At 43.5% G+C, this 25,819-nt stretch overlaps 2 protein-coding genes across 3 annotated transcripts; one reads left to right on the plus strand and one right to left on the minus strand.

Annotated features, from left to right (window-relative positions):
* LOC100564048 (zinc finger protein RFP) lies at nucleotides 1-22,979 on the plus strand. 2 transcript variants are annotated; one of them, XM_016991894.2, is made up of 7 exons: nucleotides 13-655; nucleotides 1,767-1,862; nucleotides 2,155-2,385; nucleotides 3,744-3,766; nucleotides 8,633-8,751; nucleotides 20,685-20,717; nucleotides 22,359-22,979. In XM_016991894.2, exons 1-7 carry the CDS (start codon nucleotides 251-253, stop codon nucleotides 22,877-22,879), a joined length of 1,428 nt encoding a protein of 475 aa, XP_016847383.2. In that variant the 5' UTR covers nucleotides 13-250; the 3' UTR covers nucleotides 22,880-22,979. The 2 variants fall into 2 exon arrangements, with proteins under 2 accessions (XP_016847385.2, XP_016847383.2); XM_016991896.2 differs by lacking the exon at nucleotides 1,767-1,862 and having other exon boundaries at nucleotides 1-655.
* LOC134297051 (uncharacterized) lies at nucleotides 10,877-16,413 on the minus strand. Its single transcript, XM_062973582.1, has one exon. It carries the CDS (start codon nucleotides 16,406-16,408, stop codon nucleotides 12,884-12,886), a length of 3,525 nt encoding a protein of 1,174 aa, XP_062829652.1. The 5' UTR covers nucleotides 16,409-16,413; the 3' UTR covers nucleotides 10,877-12,883.
* Nucleotides 22,980-25,819: the final 2,840 nt, after the last annotated feature.

The following is a 25,819-nucleotide window of genomic DNA, read 5'->3' on the forward strand; positions in this document are numbered from 1 at the left end:
AGCTCTTTTTCTTTTTTGAGCAAGTGAATTATATGCTTAGAGAACAAATTGCATAGTGCCCTGGAAGGCAGAATAAAGGAAGGATCTCATGTCTAGGTTCCTGAAGGCTGAGATATGTGGAGAGCTCAAAGGTTGCAGAAGTTGGGCAGAGGCGGAGTTATCAGCTGCTTTCCAGGAAGAGAAAGTCCGAGAAACGAAAGCAAGGCTATTAGCTTTGTGTGGTCTTAGCAGTTGAGCAGCATTGGCAGCCATGGCCTCTGGAGACCCTGTCAAGGAGCTCTGCAAGGAACTCACCTGTCCCATCTGCTTGGAGTATTTCAAGGAGCCTGTGACCACCTCTTGTGGGCACAATTTCTGCCAATCCTGTCTGGATCAATGGTGGGAGGAGAAAGAGGCCTCCTGCCCACAATGCAGGAAGAAAGTGCGGAAATGGGACATCGGGCCAAATAGGCAGCTGGCGACCCTGGTGGAGATAGCCATGAAATTGGGGAGCCAGAAGGCAGAAGAGAAGGGGAGAGTCTGCCAGAGGCACCAGGAGCCCCTGAAACTCTTTTGCAAGCACCACGAAGTCCCCATCTGTGTGGTGTGCGACAGGTCGAAAGAACATGAGAACGACAAAGTGATCCCTCTGGATGAGGCGTTGAAAGAGTACAAGGTACAGGGAGCAGACTGGAAATTCAATATTTCCCTAGACCAGTGTTTCTCATCCTGTGGGTCCTCAGATGTTTTGGCCTTCAACTCCCAGAAATCCTAACCGCTGGTAAACTGGCTGGGATTTCTGGGAGTTGTAGGCCAAAACACCTGGAGACCCACAGGTTGAGAGTCACTGCCCTAGACCATGAGATTTTCAGAGATAGGATACATTTAGATAGTAGAATTAATTAATTTTGATACCACTTTCGCTGTCATGACTCAATATTATGGAACTATATTTATTGTTTTACAAAAGTCTTCTCTTCCAAAGAGTGTTGTTGCATAACCAAACTACAAATCACAGAATTCCAAAGTATCTAGTCATGGCAGTTCAAGTGTGGTCAAACTGCATTAATCATACAGTTTATATAAACTTTAAGACATTCAGCAACAGATTCAAACTACAGGAAATCTATGTAAACATTAGGAAAAAAAGAACTGACTTCTGCCTTAGAGTGTTGTGAAGCTCCCGTTTTTGCAAAGGTTGATTGGCCATCTCTTGGGACTGCTTTGATTGTGTATGGCAGAATGGTGTTGGACTAGATAGCTCTTAGGATCTCTTGTAACTGTAAGATTGTATTTTCCCAGGTCCAGATGAAATGGTGGACTTGTTACCTAAGTTTTTGGCATAAGAAAGCTCTAATCTAGCCTCCTTGCTTTCAGCCAGACGTTGGATACAGAGCAGAGCAGAGGGTGAATCCTGGAACTACAATAGTGGAGAGGAAAGTAGGAGGCTGAACACATACCCCTCCTAGAGTTTATTTGGAACCTCTAATGATGCCTGCCATAGAGGCAGGTGAAACGTCAGGAGAAAATGCTACTGGAACATGGCCATACAGCCCAAAAAAACCTCACAGCAACCCACTTTTTATTTTGCCTGGAGGGGCTCTCTATGGATATAGACAATTGTGGAGGAATATTAACAAAAGAAGAGAGGGCTGCAAATAGAGATTTCCCCTGTAAAATGAGTAAATAAATTAGTGAGGTCACTGGCATGATCTCTAAAACCTTACCTCAAACCATTCCAAAAGCTGAACTAAAGAAGTAATCAAGGATTTTGTTTTTCTCTTCAGGGTCAGATTTTGAAGTTGCTGGAAACTCTGCAGAAGGAGAAAAAGACAATTCTGTCCTACAAAGTAGAAGCAGTGCGGGAAAGTCAAGATTTGCTTGTACGTAGGACACTATTACAGCCATATCTGGATAAAAAGGATATGCAGCACAGTAATTATTTTATCAAAATATATTTCACTGGAAAAGACCTAAGAACCTATAGAAAATATTTTGACGCAAGCCCATCATGTGTTCGGCCCTTGTAAGTCTTCACAAAACTCTCTCACAATTAGATATTGACGTTTTCTGTGTGAAGACACACAAGTCCTTTGTCAAGGGAATGCAGATAATTCAGTCCAAAGACAGTTTCTTCTTCCCTTTCACTCCTGTTTCTCCTTTCCTTTATTCTAGGTGAAAACCCAAAGAGCGAAGGAAAAGACTGTGGCTACATTCATGCACCTGCATCAATTTCTAGAAGAACAAGAGAGGAACCTGCTGGACCAAATGGAGAAGGTAGAGAAGGAGATTTCTGCAAAATGGGAGGAACATCTGGCCAGACTCTCCGAAGAACTCTCCTCTCTCTCGAAACTCATCCAAGAGATAGAGGAGAAGAATCAGCAGCCAGCAAGTGAACTCCTCCAGGTAAGGACAAAATTGTCCCCATGGGTGGCTGAGACGGTGATACCTCAGCTTTTCGGTGGTTCAGCATACACAATATTATTCCGAATGACTTTAGCATTTAGACTGTCTCAAGTGTGATGGGTTCCTTCTACTTCTGTATGGACATGCTGTCAGTAACGACGACAGGGTGTGGAAAGTTGCCGTGTCACTGCCTCTGCCTCTTCCCACTTCCCCTTGCTAGTCCCAAGCAGGCATTTTACTTTTATTTTCCATTTTAGGGGAGGAAAATGAGGTTTTCTTTACAGTCACAGGACCATTGATTGGCCCAAATGTTCAATTCAAAACACATGTGATATTGAAGGTGCTCAACCCAGTAGTTTTCTGCTCTCAATAATAATGCAACTATAGTGCAATAAGGAGTTTGTGTAATAATATGCCTCCATTGACGTCTGCTCCTGATTGCCATTTGGCACCAGGATATTGGGGGAAACTGGAACTAACCACAGCCTAGGACTTCACACCGCACAAATGATGCCTATATCATGCAATTCTGATGTGTGTGAACTTAAAGCATCCAAGTTTTCTAATATCCTAGAACTTGAAGCTTTGTATTTGAACAGTGTTTTGGTGGCTGAGCCAAAAAGCTGTTTGTAAAATAATGCCATTGATTACATGAGCCCTATCTACACTGCCATTTTAATGTAGTTTGAATCTGTTTTATATAGTCAGTGTAGACTCATAATGTATAATGTAATTTAACTGCATTGAACTGCATTAAATGACTATACACTGCACTTTGCAGGGCTGCAGGCAAAAAAATAATAATCAATTTTCTATTTAAACCTCCCCCCCCCCTTGACTACAGCCCTGATTATATGGCAGTGTAGATGGATTTGCCCATCTCTATAGGTTGTTCCCCTGGTGGCACAGCGTGTTAAAGCACTGAGCTGCTGAACTTGCGGACAAGAGGTTGGCAGTTCGAATCTAGGAAGGGAGTGAGCACCATTGTTAGCCCCAGCTTCTGCCAACCCAGCAGTTTGAAAACATGCAAATGTGAGTAGATCAATAGGTACCGCTGTGGCAGGAAGGTAATGGCGCTCCATGCAGTCATGCTGGCCACATGACCTTGGAGGAGTCTATGGACAACGCTGGCTCTTTGGCTTAGAAATGGTGATGAGCACCAACCCACAGAGTCGGACCCGACTGGACTTAATGTCAGGGGAAAACCTTTACCTTTACATATAGTTTGTGGCGGGAGGATTGTTTCATTGTCCTCGACTTCCTTAAACTATTTCAATTAGTTGGAATTTTTTTCAGACATATGGGCATGGTCTCCATGCAATTGCCTCTGCTGAGCTTTGTCTCTCTTTCATTTACAGGATATCAAGCACTTCATGCAGAGGTAAGTTTATTTATTTATTTATTTCACATACAGTAGAGTCTCACTTATCCAAGCTAAACGGGCCGGCAGAAGCTTGGATAAGCAAATATCTTGGATAATAAGGAGAGATTAAGGAAAAGCCTATTAAACATCAAATTAGGTTATGACTTTACAAATTAAGCGCCAAAACATCATGTTTTACAACAAATTTGACAGAAAAAGCAGTTGAATACACAGTAATGTTATGTTGTAATTACTGTATTTACGAATTTAGCAACAAAATATCACAATACAGTAGACTCTCACTTATCCAACATAAACGGGCCGGCAGAATGTTGGATAAGCGAATATGTTGGATAATAAGGAGGCATTAAGGAAAAGCCTATTAAACATCAAATTAGGTTATGATTTTACAAATTAAGCACATAAACATCATGTTATACAACAAATTTGACAAAAAAAGTAGTTCAATACGCAGCAATGTTATGTTGTAATTACTGTATTTACGAATTTAGCACCAAAATATCATGATGTAATGAAAACATTGACTACAAAAATGTGTTGGATAATCCAGAATGTTGGATAAGTGGGTGTTGGATAAGTGAGACTCTACTGTATATTGAAAACATTGACTACAAAAATGGCTTGGATAATCCAGAAACTTGGATAAGCGAGGCTTGGATAAGTGAGACTCTACTGTATTTGTATCTCTCCCTTCTCACCCGGAAGGGAACTTACAGCAGGCAGCAATTCGATGCCAATACAATATATAAATATAAACAAATACAATTAAAAACCATACAATGAAACATTAATTATTAAAACATCAGTTAAAATCATGCAGTCCAAATCATAGTTCAAGGCCTGTCCAGTTGTCAATCACATTAATCTGTTATCATTATTGCACTGTTTACTGGTTGGATGCTTGGCCCCACAGCCATGTCTTAAGCCTTTTCCTGAAAGACTGGAGGGAGTGGGCTGACCTGATTTCATTGGGGAGAGAGTTCCATAGATGAGGGGCCACCACTGAGAAGATCCTTCCTCCTGTCCCCACCAATCGCGCTTGCGAAGGTGGTGGGATCGAGAGCAAGGCCTCCCCTGATGATCTTAACTTCCAAAGTGGGTTATATCGGGAGATACTTTGGACAGGGAAGATGGGCTGGAACCTTTTAGGGCAGAGATCCCCAAACTAAAGCTCGGGGGCTGATGCGGCCCTCTGAGGTCATTTACCTGGCCCCTGTCCTAAAATTTAGACTTAGGGTTGACCTAAGTCTACCTGGTCTTTGGAGGTCTTTTTGCTTACCTATGGTCTTATGAGATCGTCTAGATGATCTTTGAAGGTCTCTTTGCTTAGCTACGGCCTTATGAGACCATCTAGATGGCTTTTGGAGATCACATTCCTTACCTATGGTCATATGAGACTGTCTAGATGGCCTTTGAAGGTCCCTTTCCTTACCTATGGTTTTATGAGATTGTCTAAATGGCCTTTGGGGGGCCCTTTCCTTCTCTATGATCTTATGAAACCATCTAGATGGTCTTTGAGGGCCCCTTTCCTTATCTATGGTCTTCTGGTGGCCTGATGAGATCATTTAGATGGCCTTTGAGAGTCCCTTTCCTTACCTATGGTCTTATGAAACCATCTAGATGGTCTTTGGAGGTCTCTTTGCTTACCTAAGGTCTTAGAAGATCGTCTAGATCAGGGGTCCCCAGACTAAGGCCCATGGGCTGGATATGGCCCTCCAAGGTCATTGACCTGGCCTCTGTCCTAAACTTTAGACTTCGGGTTGACTTAAGTCTGAAATGACCTGAAGGCACACAACAACAACAATCTTAATTTTGGACTATTTCACCCTAGTCCGGCCCCCTAACAGTCTGAGGGACTGTGAATCAGCCCTCCACTTAAAAAGTTTGAGGGCCCCTGCTTTAGGGCTTTATAGGCTAAAGTCAGCACTTTGTATTGTGCTTGGTAGCAGACTGGTAGTGGAGCTGCCGTAACGGGGGTTGTGTACTCCCTGTACGCCGCTCTGGTGAGCAATCTGGCTGCTGCCCATTGGACCATTTGAAGCTTCTGAATAGTCTTCAAAGGCAACCCCACATTGAGCACATTGCAGTAATCTATTCAGGATATAACAAAAAACCAGATGTGCATATGAAGCAAATGACTGTCCTGTCTCAGGGCCCTCCCTCACTGCCCAAAATGAAGAGGGATCACCATCTAAAATCCCAATGCCACTTGCAATTGAGAGACAGACAAGGGGCAAAATCCCCTGCTGGCTGGTGGTGTGTATGTGGCCAGATACCCACCCATATTGGTTCATGATTCATGATCGGTAAGGGTGGGCATGTCCATCATCACCCTCCTCTCTCCCAACCTCCATGGCATCATTTTCAAGCCCCAGGGATCTAAGGCAAGACTCATCCTTCTGTACCAAGACTTTTCCTATAATTTTTTAGGGCTAAACGGAGGCAGGGAAGAGAAACTGGCACTGAAGAAGGGCTATGGGGACTGCCTCCTGGGATCACAAATGCCCTCCATACTTGCAAATATCCGGATTTTCCAGTAAGATCCAGATCTTTGCAAGTATGGTAGAGTCTTGCTTATCCAACCTTCGCTTATCCAACGTTCTGTATTATCCAACGCAGTCTGCCTCCCGCCCGGATCAACAGCTATTTCTCTAGACAGATTTTTTAAACTCTTCACAGGACTGAACTTTTTACGGATGTAACTTCTGACAACTTTGTTACTGTAACTTCATTTTATGTGTCCAAGCTTTTGATGACAACAGACAAAGTTGACATGGCCTGATTTAAGGATGAAGCATGAGGATCTCGGACGAATGGAATTAATTATATATACGTTTTTAAGGTTTTTATAATGTATTTTAACAATGTTATTAATGGATCTGTTTATATTGTTTTGTTTTTATGATTGCATTTTAGACATTAAATTTTGCCAATTTTTGTAAGCCGCCCTGAGTCGCCTCGGGTGAGAAGGGCGGGGTATAAATGTTGTAAATAAATAAATAATAAATAAATTATGCAATTCTATCTTTATCTGTAGTCAATTATTTTAGTAGTCAATGTTTTTGTAGTCAATGTTTTCAATACATTGCAATGTTTTGGTGCTAAATTCATAAATACAGTAATTATGACATAACATTACCATGTATTGAACTCGTTTTTCTGTCGATTTGTTGTAAAAAATGATGTTTTGGTGCTTAACTTGTAAAATCATAACGCTTTCCCCTAATCCCTCCTTATTATCCGACATTTTTATTTATTTATTTGCATCACTTTTACCCCGCCTTTCTCCCCGAGGGGACTCAAAGCGGCTTACAATAAATAGACAAAAATTCAATGCCTAAAAACAATGTAAAAACAACAATTCATATAAAACAATCTCCAAAACAACAATTCATATAAAACAGATACCATTGCAAAATAAAATCACATTATATAAAATTTTAAGCATGTCCATTTCTTTATATTTGAAGGAAATGTTCTGCCAGCCCATTTAAGTTGGACAAGCGAGACACTACTGCAGGGATCCCCAAACTAAGGCCCGGGGGCCGGATGCGGCCCTCCAAGGTCATTTACCTGGCCCCCGTCCTCAGTTTTAGACTTAGGCTCGCCCAAAGTCTGAAATGACTTGAAGGCACACAACAACAACAATCCTACTTAACTTGACTATCTCATTGGGCAGAAGAAGGCCCACACTTCCCATTGAAATCCTGATAGGTTTATGTTGGTTAAAATTGTTTTTATTTTTAAATATTGTATTGTTCATTCATTTACTAATATTGTGCTATGGTAATAATATAATATATTGTGTATACATATAATATCGATAATAATATTATAATGTAATAGAATATAGTACTTATTTATTTATTTATTACAGTATTTCTTCCCTCACCCAGTAGGGGACTCAGGGCGGCCAATAATAATACAATGTAATGATATTGTATAATATAATAATATTAATTATATATTATATATTAAATGTAATATTACTAATAATAATATGGTATAGTGCAATATAGTAATATATAATGCTAATATTGTGCTATGCTAATAATATAATATATTGTATGTACATACAACTTGTAAGCCGCTCTGAGTCCCCTTCGGGGTGAGAGAGGGTGGAGTATACATGTAGCAAATAAATAAATAAATGTTGTTGGGGGATTTTTTGCACTACAAATAAGACATGTGCAGTGTACATAGGAATTTGTTTTTGTTTTTCCCCAAATGATAATTCGGCCCCTCAACAATCTGAGGGACCATGAACTGGCCCTCCACTTTAAAAGTTTGAGGACTCCTGCTCTACTGTATTTGTTAACGCTGGATAATCATTCATTTGGATGGCCCAGGTGAATCTGCCTGCTGTGCAAAGTTACATTGCTGTGTAGATAGGGTCCCAGAGTCTCAAAAGCAGCAGCACATTTGAGGAACCGACATTTGTTGGGATGCAGAAGTGGTGTTGGGCTTGATGGCCTTTGAAGCCCCCTCCAACTCTATGAAACCATGAGTGCATCAACACCATAAAATGAATGCAATTCAACATCACTGAAATGCCATGGCACAATGCTCTGGAATCCTGGGAGTTTGGTGAGCTACCAGCACTCTTTGGAAGGGAAATACCTTATAAGACAGGCATTCTTAAACTATAAGAAAGCATCCCTCCAACTGTTTGGGCCTCCAACTCCCTGAAACCCTAGTCAGCTTGTTCAATGTCATGTATCCTGGGAGTTGGAGACCCAAACAGCTGGAGTGCAGCAGTTTAAGGATGCCTGTTATACGAGAACAACTCCCATGGTTGCATAGCATTTAGCCAATGCAGTGAAAGTGGTGTCCAGTCCTGTGATAGTTTTCTTTCTTTTCCAGGTGTGAGAATAAGGAGAAATTTGAGCCTCCTGTAGTGTTTCCTCCTGCTCTGAAATGGAAGATCTGGGACTTTTGTGACATAAACCCATTTCTGAAGGGTGTCATGAAGCAATTCAGAGGTAACAGAGAATGTCTGCAAGGATTTTCAGTGAGGTGCAACCTTGTTCTGAAAGGGGAAAGGAAAAGCCTCAGATAGACTAAAAATACATTTAAAGAGGCCGATAAAACAAAAAACAGGCCAAGAAGGTTAAACCGATTTCAAACCATGTGTATGAATAAATATTTTGGAGTGGCTCCGTTACGTCCTTTAAGAAATTGACACATCTTATCTTGTCCCAAGGAGCCCTATGTAGTGCAATGGGTTCAACCCTTGTGCTGGCAGGACAGCTGACTAAAAGGTCGGTGGTTCAAATTTGGAGAGCGAGGTAAGCTCCCATCTGTCAGCTCCAGCTTTCCATGCAAGGACATGAGAGCAGCCTCCCACAGGATGGCAAAACATCAAACATCTGGGCATAACCTGAGCAATGTTTTTGCAGATGGCCAATTCTCTCACACCAGAAGCGACTTGCAGTTTCTTAAATCGCTCCTGACATGGAAAAAAAAATCTTGTCCCAAAGCAAGGCTAATGTGAGCCTAATCCTCAAAGAGGCATATATATGACAATTGGAGTGGTCCCAGTCGACAATTTTGGATTATTATTATTATTATTATTATTATTATTATTATTATTATTTACAGTATTTATATTCCGCCCTTCTCACCCCGAAAGGGACTCAGGGCGGATCACATTACACATATAAGGCAATCATTCAATGCCTTAACATAGAACAAAGACAAAGACAAACGCAGGCTCCGAGCTGACCTCGAACTCATGACCTCTTGGTCAGAGTGATTTGTTGCAGCTGGCTGCAGCTGGCTGCTCACCAGCCTGCGCCACAGCCCGTCATTTTAATGTGATTTTAATTAGGTGTGTTTATATTAGGTGTTTTAATTCTATGTTTTTAATGTCTAAATGTTGTTTATATCTTATGTTTAATGCTTTTATCAATTTTAACGCATAGTTATATGTTTTTTGTTTAGATGTTTGATTTGGTTTACATATATGTTAGGCACTGAATTTTGCCATTATGTTGTAAACTGCTTTGAGTCTCCCCAGGGGTGAGAAAAGCAGTATATAAATACAGTAAATAAGATAAAATATAGAAATAGCTGCACCTTCAAAATCCCAAGCCGTTGAAGGGTAAATATCATGGCAAGCATCTTGAATCTGGCCCAATTTAGAGCACATTACATTAGCTTATTTGGAACATGAGTCCAGTGCTTTTCAGGCCATCCGGTCTGGTGAGCCAGCAATATTCTTTTCTAATGTGCGCAGCAGAATAGTACTATGATTGTACCCCTTGACTTCAATGCCGTTTGTTTTTGGTTTCATTTTTGTTTTGGAGCATTTGCAACCAATGACTTACAGACCAACACCAGTTCATGGGTCACTATTTTGAATGACCCTGCCTTAGTCAACATTTTTCACACTTCTGTCCTTGATTTGCCTCATGGATACTATATTAAATAGACTCTCACCCATAGGTATTAGTAGTTGCCAGATAAATGTACTTTCTGGTTGCTTAAGAGATACTATTAAACATAGGACTACCTAACACTATATCTCTGCTTCCTCTGTTTGATTCTGGCCATATCAGATCAGTCAAAATGGACTAGTTATCCCTTCACATTCACTGGGGTTAGGACTCCAGAGCCCCTGTGCATGTGTAAAGACTGCAAATAAAAAACAAGAAGTTATTTTATAATTTGTGATAACACCTCTCTAGCAATCTAGGCCTTGCAGCATGACTCTATGGTCAACTTCCAATAGAATCTGCTTGGAAAACCTATAAAATGTCGAGAGAAGTGTCCTCTCTAAGAAACTCTAGGTTCTTCAGCACAACTCTGGAGTTATCATCCACTGAAAGTTGAGCATGGAATTGTGCTGCAGGACCTAGAGATTCCTCAAGAGAATAAATTAATCAACTTCATGATAATTAAATGTGCAAAAGTGAAACCTGCAATTGAGGAGCAAAAAACAGAGTAATGAGAACAGAGTTTGATCTAGATGTTGACCCAAAGGTGACTGTAGTTTCCTTATAGTCAGTGTCCCGCATTTGCATGGGTTGGGTCATACTGTAGCGGAACCTTCGTGCTACGGTTCTTGTTGGCGCAGTGGAGGAATTTGAAGACGGACAACTGAAGGAATTTCCCAGAAAGCAGTTTTATTTCGCTAATGGCCACTAGGGGTCCCCCTAGCACAAAGTAAGTGCTTCTCCAGGGGAACCGACCAGTGGCATGCTGAGTGAACATTTATACACACTACAGGGTTCGGGTTATGCCCGCCCACAAGCAAATTCATTGGCTTAGAGTTGTGACGCTGCCCAATCAGTGCTGACCAGCAGGCCGGCTGCACCCTTTTTGTGCCGTGCTCACAAATTACAAACAGCGCCTGCGTACGCATGCGCTGTTTGTTTATCTTTAGCTTTCATTTCTTCAGAAACACATGATTTCCCAGAAGTCACATGTTTCTGTGAGTTTATGCACCCGGGTCGCTAGCTGTCGCCATCTCTGCCCATATATGGTATTTCCTGGGGTTCCTTAACCCCCCCCCGCCTCACTCCCCCATTTTCTTTTTGCGAAGCGCATGTACAAAAGCTGAAGCAAAGCATTATGGTTCCATCCAATCCCGCTTGGCTTGGAGTATGGCTATCTTTTTTTCAGGTAAAGATTGTGTGACACACCTAGTACACATTTGCATCATTATTGGAGTGCAACACATAACTATGAGAACAATGAACAATCCTAAAATCCCTACCAACAATATGTTCTTCAACCATTCTATTGAGGGTAACCAGCTAGTCACCCAGGAGAAGGGAGACCAACCTTCTATCTCCTGGACATTATTGTAAATTAACTTTTGTAATGACTCGATGTCATCTTCAATAGTATTATTCAAGTTATGAAATTTCACTACACAACGTCCTCTAACCATGGCGCATAACCCCCCCCTGGCCGCCAGTAGGTAGTCAAGGGCCAACTTATGCTGTAGGGCCATCTGGCTGATTTCTTCTACTTCAGACTGGATTTCCCGGAAAATTTTACCAGTGGCATTTATGGACTTTTCAAGGCGGCAAGTCAGGCCTAGAACACTTCTACGGTTTGCTTGAGCTACAATCCCTGGGTAAGCACCCAGTGTCAACAAGCCTGTGATCAGGCCTCCTCCTACACGGGAGGCTTCTGAACCTGACAGGGCCTTGTTGATAATGACCTCATCCGAGCATTCTGGTCCTAGAGGGCCTGTTTGCACAATGTCCCGTTTCAGGCGCTGATGCCCTTTGTGTAAGACCTGAACTGGGAATGTCAAATAACCCACACCGACACACTGGTAGTTGCCGGGGTGATAATTTGTGGCCCATTTATCAAAGAAAAACCATAGATTTGGATCCCTAATTTGCCATAACGGACAGAGGCTTTTACCTAGGCTCAGTTGGGTTAATTGTTGCAGTATGTTCATATAAGATTTTAGGCCCTCAATAGAATCATTCACACTAAATGTGGGATAATCTGGATACATGCTAGCCCACTCGGTTGCGGTTAGATTTAATCGTGAGACATAAGATGTATTAAATCGTCCATGTAGATAGAACCGGTCTCGACAATGGGAATAATTGCCTAATCGGGAAAAGAACGCCTGCCTAGTTCCCCAGTGTTTCCACTCAGAATTCCATATTCCCGATCCTCCACAACAGAAGCACAAACCCCTGGTGGAGGTATGGTATCTAAACCGTCGAAACCGAGTTTTATTTATCCTTTGCGGTATGCTAGAAAACACGGTAGGTGGACCCTCCTGAGCCTTGGACAATCCCTCCAACACAATCTGTGGTTCATCAATTAAATCGGGAAGAAATGAAAAATCTCCTACGGTGAGGGGGTGTTCATATATTAATGCTACCTCTTTCCCGTGCTGCTCAAACATATAATTGGCATGTTCTTTTATCCAATTCCCATGTGCTCTTTTTCCAAAAGAGAGAATAAAACTCAGCACAAATAATATACCAAACACAGTGCGCTTTCCTCCCCTCCTCATAGCTTGTCTCCCACTTTTTCCTCTCAAAATGTCTAGCCACCATCTCCCGGAGAGCGCCTTTGTTGGGCCATGCTGCGACATACTTGACCACCGACGCTCCGTTGCACCCGAAGGGATCAGCTTCATGGCCTTGTTGACCCCTTAGGGAGTTGCCGGATGATCCTGAGTCTCAGGTCCTCACCAGGAACTCGCTCCGTCCGCCACTCCTCAGGTGCTAGTTTTACACGGGTGTAATGTATCCACGGCTTAATCTCCTTCACCTTCACTGCAGTGGGGGTAGACAGGAGCACAACATAGGGTCCTCGCCACTTGGGTCCCAATGGCTCAATCTTCCAATCCTTGACCAGAACCTCGTCACCTGGTGAAAAACAATGTAGAGGTGTGGTAGGGAATGGTGGGTTCAATTCAGAAATGTATTTTTCTAACTGCTGCATTTGTCTGCCCAAAGCCTGAACCTGGGCCAATGTCTGTTTCTCTCCTATGAGGTGCTGCTCAGCTCCTGTCTCTAAGGCTCCCTTCAAGTTCAAAGGGGGTCGTCCATAGAGTCTTTCAAAAGGGGAGAGTCCTGTCCGTTTGTGTGGTGTACATCTGATTCCTAATAATGCCATGGGCAAAACCACCGTCCACGGCAATCCTGTCTCTTGGCAAAGTTTCCCAAGCTGAGCCTTTAATGTCCTATTCATTCTTTCCACTTTTCCAGAAGATTGGGGTCTATATGCACAATGTAACTTCCATTTTATGCCCAAAATTCTACATAATCCTTGCACAGCCTGTTGAATATATGCGGGGCCATTATCTGATCCAATTTCTAAGGGTATGCCAAATCTGGGAATAACATCTTTCATTAGAGCTCTTGACACCTCTACAGCCTTCTCAGTTCTTGTAGGGTAAGCTTCCACCCATCCTGTGTATGTGTCCACGAACACCAGTAAATATTTGTATCCTTTGTATGGGGGCATTTCTGTAAAGTCAGTGACTAAAGCTTCAAAGGGTACCCCACCCACATGTTGGACTCCTGGTGGCTTGAGGGGTCCTTCTCTGGGGTTATTTTTGATACATGTCCAGCATCTTCGGGCTGCTGCTGCCGTTAGGCTATGTAATCCATCGATATACAACTGTCGTCCTAGCAGATTTGCCAATGCCATTTTTCCTAAATGTGTGTTTTGGTGCATGTGTTGGACTAAGTGCCATGCCAAGTCCTTAGGGACGTAGACACGGGCGTCTGGCATCACTATGAGTTCTCCTGACCACTGACCCTTCTCCTTTAAGGCCCATTTTTCTTCCTCTGGTGTATATGTAATGTTATGTTCAGTTAATTCTACCTGTAGGGCCATTACCTGATGTTCAATATAGGGCAGCCTAGCTGCCTCTTTGGCTGCCAGATCAGCCTGCCTATTTCCTTGCACTACGGGATCGTCTCCACGTTGGTGCCCTTTACAATGCATCACAGCCACCTGCCTTGGCTTCCAAACCGCCTCCAGGAGATCCACAATCTCTCCAGCATGTTTCACGCACTTTCCTCCAGACGTGAGGAGCCCGCGCTCCTTGTACAGTGCTCCATGTGCGTGGAGGGTGGTGAAGGCATATTTTGAGTCTGTGTAGACGTTAACCCGCTTTCCGCTTGACAATTCCAACGCTCGGGTCAGGGCAATCAATTCGGCCTTCTGGGCAGAAGTCCCCGGGGGCAGTGACTCTGCTTCCAGCGTCTCTCCCCCCCACCGAACAACCGCATAACCTGAGTGTCTTTGATTATTTTCCATAAAGGAGCTTCCATCTGTGAACAGAGTGTCGTCCACCTTAGTTAGTGGCACATCCTTCAAATCCGGTCGACTGGAGAATACCTCATCCATCACCTGGGCACACTGATGGATCGTGGTGTCTCCTGGAGTTGGGAGCAAGGTGGCCGGATTCAGAGTGGAGCAAGTCTCCAGGGTCACCAGTGGGTTGTCACACAACAATCCCTCATATTTCATTAACCTCTCACTTGTGAGCCAGCGCGGTCCCTTAATGTCTAACAGTGCCTTAACGCTATGGGGCACCTTAACTGTCAGTGGCTGTCCTAGGGTCAATTTATTCGCTTCTTTGATTAAATCTACTGATGCTGCCACAGCCCTCAGGCAAGGTGGCAATCCACGAGCCACTGTGTCCAATTGCTTTGACAAGTAGGCAATCGGCCTTTGCCATGAACCTAGTGGTTGGGTCAATACTCCAACCGCTGTTCCTTCCCGCTCTGCAGCGAACAGAGTGAATGGTTTTTCCAAATCGGGCAGTCCTAATGCTGGAGATGACATCAATGCTTCTTTTAATGCCTTAAATGCCTGTTGACATTCTTCTGTCCACTCAAATGGATCTTCTCTTCCACCTCTCGTAGCCTGGTACAGTGGCTTAGCCAACACGGCGTAGTTGGGGATCCACTGTCTACAATATCCTGCTGATCCCAAAAATTCCCGCACCTGTCGCCGGGTACTGGGAGTGGGGATGGCACAAACAACTTCCTTTCTTTCAGCTCCTAACATCTTCTTTCCTTCGGTCAGATGGAACCCCAAATATTTCACCGTGGGACAGCACAACTGGGCCTTTTTCTTTGACACTTTGTAACCCTTTTCTTCCAATGTCTTGAGAAATCTCAAAGTATGCTCTTTACAGCCCCCTAGTGTCCGGCAAGCGATAAGCAGGTCATCTGCATATTGAAGCCAAATTCCCTCTTCCTTAGGTATTACAAAATCCTGTAAGTCTTTGGCCAGGGCTTGACCAAAAATGGTCGGGCTGTCCCGGAACCCCTGAGGAAGGCGTGTCCAAACATACTGGGTCCTTTGCCCTGACTGCTGAGATTCCCACTGGAAAGCAAAGATCGGTTGGGATACAGGGGCCAATCGAATGCAAAAGAATGCATCCTTTAAATCCAATACAGTAAACCATTTGGCAAATGCTGGTACTAGACTCATCATGATGTATGGATTTGGCACTACCGGGGTTAGGGGAACGGTGACTTGATTTACAGCCCGCAAATCTTGGACTGGGCGATATTCTCCTTGTCCTCCTGGTTTCTTGACTGGGAGCAGGGGCGTGTTCCATGGGGAACTGCATGGTACCAATATCCCATGCTGCAGAAGTCGCTCTAGATGCTTTCTGATCCCCTGCACTGCCTCTCGACTGACGGGATACTGTGGCTTGCATATGGGCCCCATTCCTCTTTTCACTTCCACCACCACCGGTGGAACATATTTAGCTAATCCTGGAGGATTATCTTCTGCCCACACTAAAGGAGTCTCATGCCATGGCCATTGTATTTCTTCAGTAAAAATCCTAACTTGAAACAGTCTCCATTCCTCTTCCATGGGAAATGATAGCTCCACTTGTCCATTCTTCATGAACTGGAGTTGTGCTTGTAATTTTGATAAAATGTCCCTTCCCAATAAAGGGACTGGGCAGTCTGGGAGATATAACATCTTATGCTTGACCTGATGTCCGGCCAGATTGCAGGTGCGTTCCTTAAGGAAGGGGCACTTCTGGGTCTTCCCAGACACCCCTATTACTTTCGTAGTTTCCCGAGTTGGTGGACTAATTTTTGTATTTACTACTGATTTTTCGGCACCTGTGTCCACTAAAAAGTCCAATTGTTGGTCCCCGATTTCAAGTGTGACCATCGGCTCCCCGGGGTCCAACAAAACAAGAGCCTGGCTTCCTCATTCCTCTCCTCCATCCATATCTTCCCATTCTTCTTCCATCACAGCTGCTGCAGCTATCACCTCTCTTGCAGGAAAAGGTACGTAGTTCCCACGTCCTCTTCCCCTTCCTGGGTTTCTTCCTCTCTCAGGCCTTCCTCTTTCTCTCGGTCCTTCCTGACTTCCTTCTCTTCCTTCTGGGCATTCACCTTTCCAGTGTCCAAACTTCTTACATTTAGCACATTGGTCTCGACCTAACCTCCGAGGGGGCCCCCTTCTTCCTCCTTGTCCCCCTCTGGCATATCCTCCTCTTCCTCTCTGTCCACTTGCACTTTGTTCCATCATGGTAACTAATGCTTGGTATTCCTGCTTCTTCTTCCTGTCCTTCTTCTCTTCTTCTACCTGGTCCCTCGCCATATAAACTTGATCTGCGAGTGCCAACAATTCATTCATAGTCTTTCCTAGAAATCCTGGTTGCTTTTGAATCTTTCTCCGGATGTCAGGAGCCGCTTGACTGATAAAAGACTGTTGAATCGCCCTCCTACCGTTTTCATCCTCCAAATTATACGGGCTATACTTTCTATATGCTGCCTCCAGCCTTTCCAAAAAGGCTGTTGGTGACTCAGATTTTTCCTGTACCACTCCCTGAATTTTTACAATGTTGACGGGTCGCGGCGGGCCCCTCTTTACCGCTTCTACCAATATACGCTGGAATCCTTTCAGTCTCTGCAAATGTCCTTCTTCTGCGGTGTCCCATTGGGGATCTATTTCCACAGGAAACCTCTGTGCTCCCCACTCGGCTGCATCACCATCTTGTGGGGCACCAACCTGGGCTATGGCTACCCCATTATTCAACACTGCTCTTCTCTCCTCTGATGTGAACAACATATTCAACAATTGTCTGCAATCTTGCCAGGTGGGATTATGGGTTGCCATAATCCCTTCCAATAGCCTAGCCATAGCTTGGGGTTCTTCACTATAAGGTGGAGTATTATTTTTCCAATTCAAAATGTCACTACTACTGAAAGGCACTACCTGGTATGCTTGAACTATCTCATTCCTGTTGTTTATCACAGGCACCGTTCTCAAGGGCATCTGGAGGGCCGGTCCGGTCGGTGAATCACCAGACCACACCGGAGCTCCATGTCTCCGAGTTTGTGCCGGAGAAGCATCACTGGGCATCCGTTGTGACTTCTTCTTTTCCTTTGTTTCCTCCTGATATTTTTCTAGGCTAGGATAGTGTTTCTTGGCCGCTTCGGTTGACTCCGAAGAGTAGGGTGGGGGTCTCGTTCCTAGTGTGGGGGCTGTTCCCTGGGGTGGGGGGGGGGCGGTGGCAAGGGTGGCGGCAATAATTCCTGTTGTCTAGCCTGTACACTCAACTGTAAATCTGGGTAGTCCTCCTCATTGGATTGGAAAACTTCCTTCTTTTTCCCCTCCTTCTTCACCACCATACATTTGCCATTCCTGCACTGTCGAACCCAACCTGGATCTTCTCTAACTACCCGTTCCCACGTAGCAATATAGACCCACTGGTTCGGATGATTCACAGCACAATATTCTTCCACTGTTCGGATCAGTTTCAGATCCCACGTTCCTTCTACTTGCCAACCTAAACCAAAATCTGGCCATTCTCCCTGACACAAATTTCTCAGTCTATAATCTCTTAGGTCCCTTGGATTCCCTGCTACGGCTCTGCTAGCAAAAGAGCCAAAATTATCTAAGATGCATTGTAAGGGAGTGGAGCTCTTTGAATTTTTCCCTCCCATCCTGCCTAATAGAGGGGACTGTCCTGGCCTGGGCACCCGGCCACTCACGGCATGCGTCAGGAAACACAAGACAGAACCCCTTTCTACCTCCCTGGGAACTTTTTTTGTCCCTCCCAGCGCTGGCGTTCCCTTAATATCTCATGCAAACCCCTATACTTGCCAGATTTCTGTAGACGTCGGACCAACCTTCGCCCCTGGGCTTTTTTCCCCTGGATCCTTTTCCTCCTAGCCGGTTTCTGTGGAACCTCGCTGATGTTGCAGCTCTCACCGTCAGTCGGCGTTGGCATCAGAGGCAAGCACCGCAGCCGGTCGTGTAGTATTCAGGGGCCCCTTCTCGTCTCACGGTAGTTGCCTCAGGCCCCCACCGCTGAGTTGAGGCCGTCCCGCCAACGGGATCCGTCTCCAAATCTCCTGGCCCGTCTTATAGGAAAAAATCACGTCGGGGTCACCAGAAAATGTAGCGGAACCTTCGTGCTACGGTTCTTGTTGGCGCAGTGGAGGAATTTGAAGACGGACAACTGAAGGAATTTCCCAGAAAGCAGTTTTATTTCGCTAATGGCCACTAGGGGTCCCCCTAGCACAAAGTAAGTGCTTCTCCAGGGGAACCGACCAGTGGCATGCTGAGTGAACATTTATACACACTACAGGGTTCGGGTTATGCCCGCCCACAAGCAAATTCATTGGCTTAGAGTTGTGACGCTGCCCAATCAGTGCTGACCAGCAGGCCGGCTGCACCCTTTTTGTGCCGTGCTCACAAATTACAAACAGCGCCTGCGTACGCATGCGCTGTTTGTTTATCTTTAGCTTTCATTTCTTCAGAAACACATGATTTCCCAGAAGTCACATGTTTCTGTGAGTTTATGCACCCGGGTCGCTAGCTGTCGCCATCTCTGCCCATATATGGTATTTCCTGGGGTTCCTTAACCCCCCCCGCCTCAATACCATCTCCATTAAAAAAAAACTGTAAATAAAAAGCTAATAAAAAATCTGAGAGAACATCTCTGTAGGAATCTCTAGACCAGGAGTCCCCAAACTTTTTAAGCAGAGGGCCGGTCCACAATCTTTCAGACTGTTGAGGGGCCGAATTATCATTTGAAAAAAAAATACAAACAAATTCCTATGCATACTGCACATGTCTTATTTGTAGTGCAACAACAACAACAACGAAAGAACAATACAATATTTAAAAATGAAAACAATTTTAACCAACATAAACCTATTAGAATTTCAATGGAAAGTGTGGGCCTGCTACTGGCCAATGAGATAGTCAAGTTAATTAGGATTGTTGTTGTTGTTGTTGTTGTTGTGTGTCTTCAAGTCATGTCAGACTTTGGCCGAGCCTAAGTCTAAAATTAATTATTTATTTACTGCATTTATATTCCACCCTTCTCACCCCGAAGGGAACTCAGAGCAGCTGTATTTACATACAATATATTATATTATTAGCATAACACAATATTAGCATTATATATTACTATATTGAACTATACCACTATAGTATTATATAATATGTAATATATAACATATAATTAATATTATTATATGGTATTACTATTAGTATTATATTGTATAACATAAAATTATTATCAATATTATATGTATATACAATATATTATATTATTAAAACTGATATAAAATATTATATTATAAAACTGAGGGTGGGGGCCAGGTAAATTACCTTGGAGGGCTGCATCCGGCCCCTGGGCCTTAGTTTGGGGACCCCTGCTCTAGACCATCCTGTGAGGATCTCTAGTTAATGTCCACCAGACATGGGCCATACATTCATAATAGAGGACCTAGAGATTTCTGGAGAAGTGTTCTGTGAGGCATCCCTAGGCCCTCCAGCATGACTTTATGGTCAACCTGTGGTAGAAGGTGACAGTTCAGTCACACTGGAGGACTTTGATTTTCTAGAAAGAACATTTTAATCAATCATTGACTGATCAAATCAACTGGCCTTCACCGCAGTCTGAGAGGTGGCTCGCATTTCTATATAGCTCTCTTAACAACAACAACAACAACAACAACAACAACAATGTTTATTTTTAACCCACCCTCTCTCCTCAAAGAGGCTCATGCATTGAGATATACTTAGGGAGGAAAGAGGCAGAGGAGGCTTCCTCGCAAACCATCCTTTCTGTCCTTCCAGTATGAACTAAAGAAGAGTGGCCTCTTCTGCGCAGTCACTTTACAGGCTTATTGTCTACACCGCAAAAGCTTCCAATGATATCCCACCATGGAGACAGTGCATCACACATTGCAGCACATAATGTATCTAATGAAGTCCATGCACATCTGTAGATTACCTGTCAATGCAATGATGCACACTGGTTTTCTGATGCCATTCTTCCCAAACGAGTCAGAACTCAATGTGGGTGAAATTACATTACATCTCTTGGGTGAAGTATCTCTGCCATCCTGTGTTATTTCCTCTTGAATTTCTGAGAGTCAACATGTCCTGCTAAGTCTCTCTCTTTCCTTCTTCTCTTTAGACACTCTGGAATCTGGACTCCAGCAGCAAAAAGGTAAACCAAAGAGATTTTGTTCCAGTGGGGTTGGCCATGGCTTTCCTTCTGAGGCTGAGAGAGTGGGACTTGCCCAAGGCCACCCAGGGGCTTTCCGTTATGGAGGCAGGATTCCAACTCTGGTCTCCCAGATTCCTGATCTTATTCTCATTACTATTCAGGCTTGATTTTGCTCAATTTATTTGTCTTTTGAGGAGAGTTTCTGAATCTTTTCCCCAGCCTTAACCACACTACCATAAAATCCAGCAGAGCCAGGCAAAACAAAACAAAACAAATTAGTTTTTCAAAAACGCCTCTCCCTTTCTCTCAGGTTATATCTACACTGCAGAAGCAATATAATTTGACACCACTTTAACTGTCATGGATCAAAGCTGTGGAATCATGGGACCTTGCAATACTTTCCTTCCTTAGGCAATTCCTTTTGGCTAAGTAGGATTGCTTTCCAAGTTTTGGCAGTGGGTCTGTAGGCGGAAGGTGGTCCTGGTCAGGGTTGACTTGACACGCCTTCCTCTTGATGATGTCGAGCTAGAATTTGGAGGGTCTCACCTGAAAGGAGAGAGAGCCCACAGACCCGCCAAAAGGAAAAGGGTCTGATACCCTGACGAGAAAAAGAGAGCCTTTCCCAATCAGAATTTCCCTTGCGATTCCCAAATAAATCTCACCAGAGCTGAAGAAATGCCACTGAGTCGTTTAATTACGATTCAGCTGGAAAGGATATCAAACCGCAATAATTCGTCAAGCAGACATACCGTGTTTCCCCGAAAATAAGACAGTGTCTTATGTTAATTTTTGCTCCCAAAGATACACTAGGTCTTATTTTCAGGGGATGTCTTATTTTTCCATGAAGAAGAATTCACATTTATTGTTGAACTGTATACTATACAATAGTTGTCATCACAAACCCGCATAACCAGACAAACTGTGAATCCTATCAATAATTTCTTGTTACTACCAATATTTCCATGTACAACACTCTATGGTACATACATTTACCGATCCTGCATGCTTTGGTGTTCTGTTCATTGGGCATGCTTTCAAACAAAAACTTTGCTAGGTCTTACTTTCAGGGGATGCCTTATATTTAGCAATTCAACAAAACCTCTACTAGGTCTTATTTTCTGGGGATGTCTTATTTTAGGGGAAACAGGGTACCACACAATATTTCACAATACATTATATAGCCAAAAATCAGGGCAGTCAGCTTTGAATTTCCCGCGGCTCCACGCTGATTGGCTGTCGTCATCAGTTGGAAAGGAGGCGTGGGTGCTTTGGCCAATCAGAAAGCCAGCGCCGCTTCGGCCTTTCGGCCAATCAGGAGAGAGGAGGCGGTCCAAGCGGGAGACAAAGAATTGGGGATGGTTTTGAGTGGATTTAAAGTGACTCAGTGAGTGTCCAACAGCTGGCAATAACCCCTGGGGTTCTCAAGCCAGCAAGATATTATCTGCTCAAGGGCCAGAGATTCCCAGTGTTTGGTGTCTATGCCACAGTTTTTAAAGTTAGCTGGAAGCTGAACCCTCCAGTAATTCACATCTGTCTTCTTTCTTTCTTTCTTTCTTTCTTTCTTTCTTTCTTTCTTTCTTTCTTTCTTTCTTTCTTTCTTTCTTTCTTTCTCCATCCCCGATCTCCTTCCACCACCAACAGCACATGTGACTCTGGATCCAGACACAGCCCATTCTCGGCTCATCCTCTCTGAAGATCACAGATGTGTGAGGTTGGAAGAGGAAATGCAGGATCTTCCTGACAATCCTGAGAGATTCAATTATTGTCCTTATGTGCTGGGCCAGGAGGGGTTCACAGGAGGCAGGCATTTTTGGGAAGTCCTTGTGGAGAATGGGGAAGAATGGTTTGTGGGAGTTGCCAGAAAGTCTGTGGAGAGAAAGGACTTCATTCCCTGTGGCCCTGAGGCTGGGATCTGGCAAATGGGAAAGTGGAAGAATGGGTACATGTTCTCCTCCAACAACCATACATTTCCATATCTAACTCTGAGCGAGGAGCCCAAGAGGGTCAGAGTGACTCTGAACTATGAAGGGGGCCAGGTGGCCTTTTACGATGCAGACTCAGCAGCCCTGATCTTTAAATACCCTCCAGCCTCTTTCTCAGGAGAGACCCTCCTCCCCCTCTTTCATGTGGAAGAAAAGGCCCAACTGGAGCTCTCTCCCTAAGGATGGAGAGCAATGTCCAAATGATGAAGCAATTTTCAGGTATCGGCCAAAGATTTCCCCTCCCATTTGGAAAGGCAGAAACAATAACAACAACAGCAAAGAGGGAATAAAAGACTCAAACCAACTTTTAGCTAATAATTCCATAATTCAGTACTAAGTGGGCAGCCATTCTAGTCCCCTTTCACCATTCCTGTAATAGGAGCCACCGGTGGAGCAATTGGTTAAACCCTTGTGCCAGCAGGACTGCTGACAGACAGCTCGGCAGTTCGAATCCAGGGAGAGCGAGTGAGCTCCCTTTGTCAGCTCCAGCTCCCCATGTGGGGGCATGAGAAAAGCCTCCCACAGGATGGTAAAACAACAAACATCTGGGCTTTCCCTAGACAACGTCCTTGCAGATGGCCAATTCTCTTACACCCGAAGCAATTTGCAGTTTTTCAAGTTGCTCTTGACACACACACACACACCATTTCTGTAGGATGGATGTAGGCCGGATTTGTCTATGATGTTTTGGTTTTACATCCAAACAGCATTGGATCAGGTATGAATGAAAACTCCAGATTTGATGGTTTCATTTGTTCAGATTGATTATTCACAGATTTGATTAATATAGTCTCTCTAGGAATCTTTAGATCCTTCAGTGTGGCTCTATGGTCAGATTATTGTGGGCATTAACTATAGAGATTCCTAGAGAAAACATTTCTCAAGGCTTTTATAAGGCCTCCAGAATGAATCTGTTGGAAGTTGACCTTGTTCCCTTTTTGGCTTTTTCTATTTTTGAATATTTACCATTTTTGCTGTGCCTGTAGTCAGTACTTTCCTTGTACTCTGTTTGAAATGTTATAAAATTATAATACAAAAAAGGTGTCATGGACTCTTGTTTTTCCTGCAACAAACATGGAAATGTTGACTGGGTTTCCAAAAAAAGGTGAGTCCCACTTTGTCCTCATAGAAATCTGGAGAGATAAACTGTGCTTTCCTGGATGGGAAACGAGAGATTAGAGAAGGCAAGAGGATACCATGTAGATAGAAACACACTGAAATAAACTATAGGCTCATTATGGATTGTTACAATAATAAATAATAAATCTTTATTTGTACCCCACTACCGTCTCCCCAGGGGGACTTGTTTCCTTTTAAAAGAACTGATTTCACATTTTTTGGTCTTTGGTACCTGGCATAGCCCTTTGAAACCTTTGTTCAGGCTTGTGAGATACTCCAGTAAACAAGTATTTGTTATTGTTTGCTGCCATTAAATGAGCTTTGACTTATCACAACCCTGTGAAGCAGAGACCGAAAGTAGTCTTCCATCTTCTCAAAGGGGTCCGGAGATGTTCTGCTGACAGAAACCAGCGCACAGATTAACTTTGTACACTTTTCATTGAACTGTTTATATTTACATAAAAGTACTGTATTTTTCAGGTGTAAATATTATTCTAAAGTGGCAACTTTAGAATGTTTCTTGGTTAGTGATCCCTGTCAGGGAGGATAATGTTGGGAGGGGATTTCTCCCATTGAGATTATACTCCTGTGTTCACACAAATTGAAACCAGGTTTAGTAGAACACACAGAAACATGAATTCTTTGTTTAGACTCGGGTCCTATCTCCAAGATAAGGTAAAGGTTTTCCCCTGATGTTAAGTCCAGTCATGTCTGACTCTGGGGGTTGGTGCTCATCTCCATTTCTAAGCCGAAGAGCCGGCACTGTCCGTAGACACCTCCAAGGTCATGTAGCCGGCATGACTGCATGGAACGCCATTACCTTCCCACTGGAGCGGTACCTATTGATCTACTCACATTAGCATGTGTTTGAACTGCTAGATTGGCAGGAGCTGGAGCTAACAGCGGCCGCTCATGCTGCCCCCTTATCTCATTATTATTTATTTATTATTTATTATAAGCATTTATATCCCACCCTTCTCACCCCAGAGGGGGACTCAGGGCAGCCTTACAATTAGCATCATTAGATGTTGAGCAAACCATTAGGCATATGTAACAAATAAAATACTTATGGCCCCAATCATTTTAGATAAAGAATTCTCAACCTGTTATAAATCTCTGATACATTTAATATGGTCTTACAGCAATTCCTGAATGTTTTGCATACACCTGATACAGATAACCTGAAGGCAATTTTATTCACAGTATTTTGTAGGCGTGGGCGAATTAATCGGAATTATCATTAATCGTAATAAATTTGTTAATCGTAATAAATCCAAACGGGGTTCCGAGGTGGTTTAGCGCTTTGAATTCAACCTTCCAATTTGAAACATTGGCGCCCATGCCTTGGAATACCTTCAGATAACCTTCGGATATATCAGAAAGTGTTTTAATTCAACCAGCCCCGTGCTATCAAGGACAGAAATCCCCTTCCCGTCCTGGTTAGTTTCTATGGGGCTCTTAAATCCATTGCTATCATCATCATCATCATCATCATCATCATTTAATTACTTATTAATCGCCCTCCATCCACGATGCTCTAGGCAATTTACAAGATAAAATTGTAAAGGATAAAAATACATACATACAAATATTGATAAAATTAACATAGATTAAAAGCTCTAGTAAAGAGCCAGGTCTTGAGTGCTAGGGTAAAAGGCCCTAACTCACGCATGGCTCTCATATAGGGCGGCAAGGCATTCCATAAGGCAGGGGCAGAAATAGAAAAAGCTCTGCATCTGGTCCTTTCCAAGTGCACTTCTCTAGGACCTGGTACATAAAGTAAGTCTCGTTGGGATGGTCGTTGTGACCTCTGATGATGGGAGAAGGAGAGACGGCCCCTAAGGTACATGGGCCCTGGCCGTAAAGAGTTTTAAAGGTCAGAACTAGCATCTTATATAGACCACGGTAATCAGTTGGAAGCCAGAAGAGAAATCCCCCTTCCCATCCTGGTTGGTTTCTATGGGGCTCTTAAACCCGTTGCTATCCAGGAGAGAAATCCCC

This window comes from Anolis carolinensis, chromosome 2, assembly GCF_035594765.1.
Source record: "Anolis carolinensis isolate JA03-04 chromosome 2, rAnoCar3.1.pri, whole genome shotgun sequence".
NCBI lineage: Eukaryota > Metazoa > Chordata > Lepidosauria > Squamata > Dactyloidae > Anolis > Anolis carolinensis.